Source organism: Rhododendron vialii, chromosome 5a, assembly GCF_030253575.1.
Source record: "Rhododendron vialii isolate Sample 1 chromosome 5a, ASM3025357v1".
Lineage (NCBI taxonomy): Eukaryota > Viridiplantae > Streptophyta > Magnoliopsida > Ericales > Ericaceae > Rhododendron > Rhododendron vialii.
Genome location: NC_080561.1, coordinates 30,448,129 through 30,457,457, shown reverse-complemented (window position 1 = coordinate 30,457,457; position 9,329 = coordinate 30,448,129). Strand labels below are relative to the sequence as shown.

The following is a 9,329-nucleotide window of genomic DNA, read 5'->3' as shown; positions in this document are numbered from 1 at the left end:
GCTAATGTTGCCTTTGTTGTTCAGTGGAGTATAAAATTTTTATTCTCTATCCTCAGTCTTTAAAAAATTTCTTTGGTTAAAAGTGGGGCCTAATAATTGTCCCCGTTGACATTAATTCATGACTTCGCCACTGCCTATGGAAGTTTCCCCTTGGGGCACGTGGGGTCACGTGCTCCCACCCCACCCCATTTCTTTTCTTTTTTTGAAGATTCCGTTTGTTTCATCGTAAAATATTTATTTTTCATGTAAATTTTTTTTCAAAAAATAAATTTTAAACTTTTATTTTTTGGCGTTTGGTTGGCACTTGAAAATATTTTCAGAAATCAACACAAAAGTGTAGAGAGAGAGGGGGGCTTAAACGGTTGAGAGATCTAAGAATATTGGAATTGAACGTGGGTAATGACCGACGATCGAGAAAACTGAGCAATACGAATTGCAGTAGAAGGCATTAAGTTCGTTTCGGAAAATAACTTACGGAAGATTTAAGGGTAAGTCATTTTCATCCAATTGATGGAAAATGTTTTACATGTAAAATGTTTTCCTAACTTTTAACACAACCAAACACCGAAAAATAGGTAAAACATTTCACGCCCAAACAAACGGAGCCTAAATTTACAATTTGTTTTTTTAGTCAAAAATGAGTATTTCTTAGGCAAAATGAGGGGGAGAACAAAAAACCCACATAGAAAACTCGACCATGAGAACTCACTCGACGCTCAGTCTACTTTGTTGTTGCCGGAGGCTTGTCTTAGTGGTCATCGCCGGTTACCTCACCGTATCCCGTATCCCTCACCAATCATCAATTAAATTTGGGGCTGAAAAAAAAAATTGATCGGCAAAAGTAGTAACATTTTAGTGAAAGGACTTTTTATTTGGAGCTACATAAATAAGGACTTTTTATTCTTTCCTTTTAAGGTTTGCAATATATATTTTGATTGTTTGGAAAATTTAGGCCTTCATTTCTTTACTTGGTTTTTACTCAATAATTGAAATTTACATTTCAATTTCCCATAGTTTGTGGCCTAATTTTACGACATTTCATTCTTCTTCTTTTTTGTATAAAGTTGTTTTGGTTCATATACTTATGGATGTTCAATCAAAGTAGTAGTAATTTTTCACGTGACTGACACACTTAATGAATCCTACAAAATAAACTATTCTAATTATTATTGTGAGTACGGACAAGGCACTTAAAATTCTCAAACCATACTAGACGTACCCAAAAAACTAGACATGAGCTTTGTCTAGGGGGAGCTTCGAGCATCTATGGGTACACCATTTTGCACACTTCGTTGTGTGATATCCATCTCGGGATCCCACATAAATGATCAGAGCCGCTCAATGCATTTAAAATATTTTTTTAGAAATTCTTGTAAAAATCAACTTAGTCGAATATTGATAAATACTTGATCGATTTTGTATTCAATTTTCTGTTAGAAAATTGAAACAAAGAACTAGTTAAGACCTTACCGATATCTAACTGAATTGATTTTTTACCGAAATCCTTAAAAATACATTTCAAATAAATAGAGCGATTCCACTTTTTTGCGTGAGACTCCAAGATGGGTCCACCGTGTGCACCGTACCCATAGGTTGCCCTGTGGGCTTTGTTTTTCTTCTTATGAACTTGCAGCATCGCGGGTTGAGTACGTCAATTTTGTAGCACAGGGCTTTCCTTCTATCGTTTACAACAGTAAGCAGTCGTCAAACCCACTCACGACCAGCTTATTAAAAGCAGAGAGAGAGAGAGAGAGAGAGAGAGAGATGCGTAAAGAGAAAGAGAAAGTGGAGAGAAGTAATCATAGAATGGCGTGAAAAGAGTAAAATCCCTCCTCAGTCATGTGTACCATAGTCAGTGTTTGTTAGTGAACTGTTACTTTGTGTTTTTTAGGGCATTTTTTCCGGTCAGTTGAAGTGTTTTCCTCGGGCTTTTCAATATCCTTTTGCGCAATCGGAGCGTGAATCGATCATTGGTTACTCAGATCGAGGTGGGTTTTTTAGGGGATGTTATTCTTTTGAAGTTCTTAACGTAAAATAGATTGTTGATTAAATAGTAAATACTATCTCCTGTTTGGTTTCAGTTGAATGTAGGTCCCGGGGTTTTCCAGTTTGGGGCTTGAGAAAACAAGAGGCTGTTGATAGCAGTGAAAGATGATAAGAAGATAAGAGAACCATTTTCCTTATTCGAGGTGAGTTTTTTTTAGACTTTTAGTAGGGTTGGAAGTTACTGTTTCATTTATTTTCTTGTGTTTTCTCGGCAAACAAACGGGAATGACGGGAGGTAGTGCCCTAGTAGGGGATTTTTTGAGGAATTGGAAGTATTGAATAATACTATTTGTTTTTGGGGGAGATTCTTTTTTTTAAAATTCTGGTGATCGGACTAGCTTACACTCACATCGACTAACCTTGGGACCAATCCCACTGTCCCTTGCAGGGTCCTAATTAAAGTCAGAGCAAAGCTCTGTATGGACTGGCCAGTCAGAGCAAAGCTCTGTATGGACTGGCCAGTCTGGCCCAAAGGAGTTGATAGCACCTAAGTGGTTTCGAACCTAAGACCTTAGGAGGGAGCAAACCCCTAGGTCCCAGGCCTTCACCACTAAGCCAACCCCTTGGGGTTTTGGTAGATGTCGTAAGGTTGATTGATTCTATTGACCATTTGAAGACACATGAAATTTTGGGAGAAGGAAATTTGGCTGGAGAAACCCTCATTACTTAGTTGAACTGGGTTTTCCAATTTCATGAGAACCGACACGCTGAACAATCTTAGGTGTTTCTTTACGTTTCCTCTTCCTCCATTTTACCAGCCCAGCGGAGGGACGTCGAACTCCTTAGGGAATCGGGGGACATGCAAAGGGGGAAATTCAGTTGTTTCCCAAGGACTTACAGAGACCGAAATAGGGGTACATTTGGTACGTGCATAATAGTGTGAATAATCTTGTAAGATGATAAGTGAGGCATTTAAGTTTGTAGTCTAGTTTTTGCATGAAGTTTTGCTGTCGTGTCAATTATGTGTGGATATCAGGAAGAATGGAAATTAGGGCGGTGAAATGCTAAAATGTGGAGTAGGATTATTTCGTAGTGGGGATGTTGATTTTCTTTGAATGGTGATATGGCAAGTTGGCGACCTAAGGCCATTTGTAAGGCAACCTTTTTTGCTTGGCCGGCAACCATGGACACTATACTAACCATAGACCTATTTGAGGAGGATGGGTTAATTGTTATTGGGATTTTTACTGCATGTATTCTGGTGAGGGTCGTTCTCTTTTTTGAGTAGCTTGGGTGATTCCTGGTCCGTTGGCATGCCAGGCTACCAGTTGCCCTAGAGAAGGTTTATGAAGGCTTCATGGGTGGTTCCTCTTTGAGCGGTGCTTGTTCAACGGGAGGAATATGAGGTCTTTTGATAGCAACGAGTTCTTTTATCTGTCTTCCTCCTGTTGCTCAGAAGCCAAATGGAGCGACATTTAGCACTATTGACACCTGATCAGAAAATTCTTGCTTTATACTATGTACTTGGTGTTGTCTTTCTTCTTTGTTTTGTGTGTGAGTTCAGTTAAGATGGTTTTTCTGCATAACGTATATGTGGGAGCTGCAGGGGGACTTTCATTGCATTCATATACCAGCTAAGTTAGTGATTTTGATATAGATCAGCGAAGGCTGGACAAGACTCAAGTATGTAGTTAGGACCATATGCATGAATCAGTAAAAAATTGGAAAGAAGTAGTAACCTTTGTTTAAATTTGAGACCAACCATGAGTTGGTTGGTCCGGTTGGACGATATGCTAGCCAACAAAGATTGAGTATATATTTCTTTGGCACCTTGAATTCTCCCAAACAAATTGTAGAACTGCATTCCCTATTCAATGAATAAGTTTTTTGTGCTTGTTAATGTAACTGAGAGTCAACCGTAGCAGTATGCTTGTTAACGCAGCTGAGATTCTGAAAGATTCTTTAGGGTAATCATTATCATGTCATATCCTATAGCATTTTGTGTTTTTCTTTTATAGAAACCACTCGAATGATAAATTTGATAATATGTAGTAATACGTTATTTCTGTTACGGATAATGACATTGTTATTCTGTTCAAAGTTCACCATCTTTGTCTGAAAAACTTCCTGTTGAACTTCATGAATTTTGGTACTTTTGTTAAAGTTCCAGCTAAGGTGTAAATGAATCTGCTCGGATGGTCTAGTTGGGGCCATGATTGTTGTTACGTAATGAAGGAGGAGATTCCCCTTTATTGCTTTGTCTCCCTTTTTAGAGTAAAAGAGTTTGTTTCACCCATGGTGTTTATTTTTTTTTTGCTTATCAGGAGAAAGAGAAGAAAGCTAGTTGACAGATTAATTTTTAGTAGCACATCAGATACAGGCATGTATAAAAACCAACTGCAAGAATTGGCTCAGAGAAGCTGCTTCAACCTGCCATCTTATTCATGTGTCCGAGAAGGTCCGGATCATGCCCCCCGATTTAAAGCTACTGTCAACTTCAATGGAGAGACTTTTGAGAGCCCTACATTCTGCTCTACGTTGAGGCTGGCAGAACATGCTGCCGCAGAGATAGCTCTGAACACACTTGCAAACAGAGGCCCTTCTAAGGTGCTGGCTTCAAAAGTTTTGGTAAGCGATTAACCGAGGTGGTTTCCCTTCACCACTAAGTTTGGTTGGTCATTTGGTGATAAAATTGAGTGCTTATTGTCTTCTAGCATTTCTTCAGGGGAGTTCCATTAGTTATCTGCTTGAACTAGCAATATAGATGGTAATTGGTAAACATACTAGCACGGAAGTGAGGGAAACATTGGTAATAGAGATTCAAGGTCTGGTATATTGTGGGAAGACCTAGAACTCTTTGTAACCTTACCTGCAAACGTCTTCACCAATGCCTGTGCGTATCCACCCATGCAATACTGTAGCTAACGCGTTAAGTATCCCGCCCGTGGAGTACGTTCACAAGAATGAAACTCAAAGTAATTGATGGGGCCCCGCACAAGCGGTGGAGCATGCATCAGTTTGATTGGTTCTCAAAAAGTTATTTAATGGACGTGATTTAGTATGATATAGTGAGATTTAATGCTACTGGGATGGTCCTTTAGTTAACACCATGTAAGCTGCCATACAGAGTATACAACTGTGCATAGTTTAGGTGTACTTAATCGTATGAAATAGTGTAGTGCTTCAACAAAGACGGACACTCTTGAGGAACCAAATTACGTTTTGAGTCTTACTTTCTCCTTGGTTGATTTATCAGGGTACTAAATTACTGTGAGGAGCTTTAGAGTTGCGTCTTTCCATAATCATCTAGATGTTTTTGTACCTTGGTGATCTCCTTACGACTCTTCTGGTATAATATGATGATGGTGTACAATGTGGAGTCTTTTCCCTTTGGATTGCGGGAAAAAACATGCAAGTGAATACAATTTATTAGGAATCAAGTCTTTCTCTTCTTTGTCCTGCCTGGCAACCATTTGATGTGTCGTCGCTCTTCAGCATTACTTTGCCAATGAATGTATCTATTGCTTCTCTCTTCTCAAGATTTGTGGTGTTGATGCTGCCACCAGATGCTAAGTCGAAAAGAAATAACTTGATCCATCTCATAAGCTGTCATTGCCAGCATAAATTCTCTTTCTTTATTAAAATTTACAGATAATGTGCCTCTTGAAACCTTTTTTTTTTTTTTTTGTACAGGATGAAACTGGAGTTTACAAGAATTTGCTTCAAGAGACGGCTCACAGAGCTGGGATAAACCTCCCAGTTTATACAACAGTTAGATCTGGACCTGGCCATGTACCTGTTTTTTCATGCACCGTTGTGCTTGCAGGAATGACCTTCTCAGGGGAACCTGCTAAGACCAAGAAACAGGCTCAGAAGAACGCTGCTATAGCTGCTTGGAGTGCCCTGAAACAGTGTACGCATCAATCACCTTTTAGCATAAATTTCTCCAATGTGTTAATAGTATCCGTAGAGTTACTAGTCAATATCCTTTCTTGGCCTGCTCTGAAACAAGGCGCTCTTATCCTTTTTCCCTTAGTTTTTTCATTATACTTTTTGCATGGGAGTGTTCACTTTATAGGTAACATGATATTTGTTGTGACTAGTGACAACTTAGTTACCAGCTAGTGACTCAGTATGGCACGTGTTTGAACTACTAGTGGGCAATGATTGTGGGAACCGATTTGTGATGTGGTGTCTATGTTAACAACAAACTAAAATCACACTTTGAGTTTTGCTGCCATCCTCTGCTGGAGCAGCAAACTGAAAAATATGTAGCACTGGATGGTTATCAGTGCGCTGGCTTAGGTGGTACAACTGGCAGAGTATCCTACACGCTATTACTGTACTTTCATGGACTTTGCACACCTTCCCTGCATCATGCCTTTCCTTTGGGGCTCCTTTAAAATCTTCCCTCGTTAGTTTTGTTTACTTCACCGGAAAGTTGTTTACAAGGAGACTACTTCATGGCGAAATAGTTCGTTATCCCTCTCTAGAATATCTTTCAAACTTCGTAATTGAAATCTGTGAACCAGAAGCATTGTAGCCTCCAATTGTCTGTTTTATTCATAATTATTAATTTGATGTTTAAACCTAAGCAGCATAGATATGGACACGGTATCACTAGATTTTGAGAGAGCAGGACATACATGATGGTTATACGACAAGAATTTTTTATTGGTCAAGTGTATGAATATTATATCCGCAACTTACCAAAACTAGCGAAAACCTAAGAAATAGGGCACGGCTATTTTCGAGAGGTTAATATATTAACTTTTCAGGACTCAGGGATACGTTAAGCATTATAAAAAATTTGTACATAGCTTATGTCCCAGATATAGCAATGTTGCAATCTATGATCAAAAATTCAAAATTACAACTTAACAACAACAACAACAGAACTCATGTAATCCCCAATCATTGGGGGTATGGGCGGGGGAGGATTGGAGACAGACCTAACCTTTGGCAATAGGCACAAAGTGGCTGCTCTCAAAATAGTGGCCCTCCTATACTTGTTTTGCTGCAGAACCATGCCTCCAAATCAAAGCCGAATGGCATCAGAGAGGGTAGGCCTAGAGACCCATCTTTCCACAATTCAGGCATGCAGCATACACATTCTTGTCCCCATTCCCATTCCTTGTATCGGAATGATCTGCGTTCCAGGTAGCAGATTACAGACAGGCCTCAAACACATGGACTACATGTCAAGCACGCTATGTTGCTTACTTCGTCTTTCATTATAATGTTATTGGTTGGACACACAAGGGACATGACTTGCACACGTGTCTAGTAGATAGACTTCTCGGGGTGGATTTTTGTTTGTGTATATGCATCTTCATGATTGACGTATCTGTTATTAATCACTACCTCTCTCTCTTCCCTTGGATTATCTCGATTTCTGCACCCATTGTAGTGAGTAGTCCCTCATACAAATAATCACTCTCGTACTTATCTTAATCCTCTGAGCCATTTTGAAAAGTTGCAATATGCCAACATATTTTTTCACTACCAGTTCATATCAGGGATTATTTGCTACATGTTTTGGGGTGAATAAATTCCCCCACAACTTTTCAGAGTTCTTCCGTGGCTAATATTTTTTTTTGGATTGTGGGTTATTTGACTCTTTCTCAAAAGGATGATATAAATTGTTTCTGTAAATTTTAAATTTCCCTTGTGTTTGCTCATGTAGTGGCTCAACGGAGGTTATCTTCTTCTACTCCTTCCTCCTCTCTCTCATTAGAGACTGAGGACAGTGAAGAGCAGGAACAAGTGGTAATTGCTCGTGTTCTTTCTACTTTACAGCCAGCAGAATCACAAAAATCCCGGCAAGATGAAAACCAGAGATCCACTGCCGCCTACAGGGATCCAAATCAACCCCCACCAAGCTTATACCCTATGCAGTATCAAAGTTGGGCTTACTCTAGTTTCCCCACTGAAATGGCTATGTATCAAATGTGGCAGCAAGTACAGTTATTACAGCTGCAAAATCGACTGTTGGTACAGTCAGTTTCACCAGCTCCACCCAGTCAGGTTCTTCAACCGATGCAGTCTGATCACCATCCATATTTCTCAACAAGGACGCAAGATCCCCTTCCTGTGGGCCCATCATTGAGGGGGCAAGAACCTATTCTGGCAGTACCCACTTCGTTTTACATGCCAAACAAGTTGACCACTAGTCCAGTTAGGGAGAAGTCCACGGTGACTATTCGAGAGATAAAGGAGGACAAAACTGAAGAATCTTCCAATTTATGCAAAGCCGAAGTTCTTAATCCCCTTCCTCTTCATGACCACAGTAAGACTGATATGACAGCCCACGAACCAGTTCATGACTTAGAGAAACAGAAGAGTGGTGTGCCTCAGGCTCGGAACATGAATTCTCAATTTCGGCCTGTTCAGTTTCATGAACAAACTCAGCAAAGTTTGGACTCTCACAAATCCAATCTTAGACTACAACACGTAACACAAGCAAGTTCTCACAGGATCTCTAGACCAGCTGCAGTGTTGGCGGCGCCAGTGATGTCAAAAACTGTGGGCCAGGCTTCTTCAGTGGGACCCAGATTTCAGCGTACGGGGAATCGGATGCCTGCTCCATTGCATATGAGAACTGGAGCTGCTCCAAATTCTATTAATGTGGAATTTGGAAGAGTGCCTTCTCACTTCATGGCGCCTTCTGTTCAAATCAGGTCAGTTACACCAGTCTGTTCTGCTCCTCCAGTGAGAAATATGACAAATTCTAGCCAAGTTGGAGAATCATCCAAACAAGAGGTGAAAAGTGGAAAACTAGAAGATCAATCAGCAGCAGGTTCTGAAGTTGGGAAGCTTCAAATGTGAGTGGCATGGCTATATTTTCCATGTGTTTTTCCTTCTTGCTATATGACCATATTGAGAACTATGACTGGTGCCGAGGAGCTATCAATGCTTCGAAATAATTAGAATCAAATAAAATACAGTTGGTTAGTATCTCTTGGAAATGTGGAAACGTAAAATACTGGAGTATTTGTTTATAATGTGCATACAAGATGGTTAGATCTGAGATTTTGTCTGTGGCTGAATGCATGATTCTGTAAGCTATACGCTTTTTCATGTTTCTGTAGTGTTTGCACCCCAAAGTATACTACTAGTGTTTATCTGGTGGACAAGAGTTGTTTCCTCCACTGTCATGTGGACATCTTTAGAAGTGCACTGTCAAAGATTAGCTTGGATTTTGAACTACACATCCGACAAGTTATCATCAAGCGTTAGCCTGGCGATGGGTCAAAGCATTATGGGGGGTTGAAAGACGGTGTCCACATTTTGTTGATTCGACAAAGCTTAAGCATGCCATTTTCTTAATCAGGCCTTGGCAT

The 9,329-nt window shown here is 40.0% G+C and overlaps 1 protein-coding gene across 4 annotated transcripts; it reads left to right on the top strand.

Annotated features, from left to right (window-relative positions):
• The first annotated feature begins 1,655 nt into the window (after positions 1–1,655).
• Positions 1,656–9,072, top strand: LOC131327421 (double-stranded RNA-binding protein 2-like). Of its 4 annotated transcripts, none has more exons than XM_058360576.1 (6): positions 1,660–1,820; positions 1,892–1,988; positions 2,109–2,189; positions 4,311–4,614; positions 5,680–5,899; positions 7,673–9,072. In XM_058360576.1, the coding sequence occupies exons 4-6, from the start codon at positions 4,369–4,371 to the stop codon at positions 8,812–8,814; spliced, it is 1,608 nt and encodes a 535-aa protein (XP_058216559.1). In that variant the 5' UTR covers positions 1,660–1,820; positions 1,892–1,988; positions 2,109–2,189; positions 4,311–4,368; the 3' UTR covers positions 8,815–9,072. The 4 variants fall into 4 exon arrangements, with proteins under 4 accessions (XP_058216557.1, XP_058216559.1, XP_058216558.1 ...); XM_058360575.1 differs by having other exon boundaries at positions 2,092–2,189; XM_058360573.1 differs by having other exon boundaries at positions 2,082–2,189.
• The last annotated feature ends 257 nt before the right edge of the window (positions 9,073–9,329 follow it).

Bases quoted from the DNA above. Each gene is read 5' to 3' on its own strand.
- LOC131327421 (XM_058360574.1), top strand. From the start codon at position 4,369: ATGTATAAAAACCAACTGCAAGAATTGGCTCAGAGAAGCTGCTTCAAC. The intron at 4,615-5,679 runs GTAAGCGATTAA...TTTTTTGTACAG, and splicing joins TGCTGGCTTCAAAAGTTTTG to GATGAAACTGGAGTTTACAA. The intron at 5,900-7,672 runs GTACGCATCAAT...TTGCTCATGTAG, and splicing joins TTGGAGTGCCCTGAAACAGT to TGGCTCAACGGAGGTTATCT.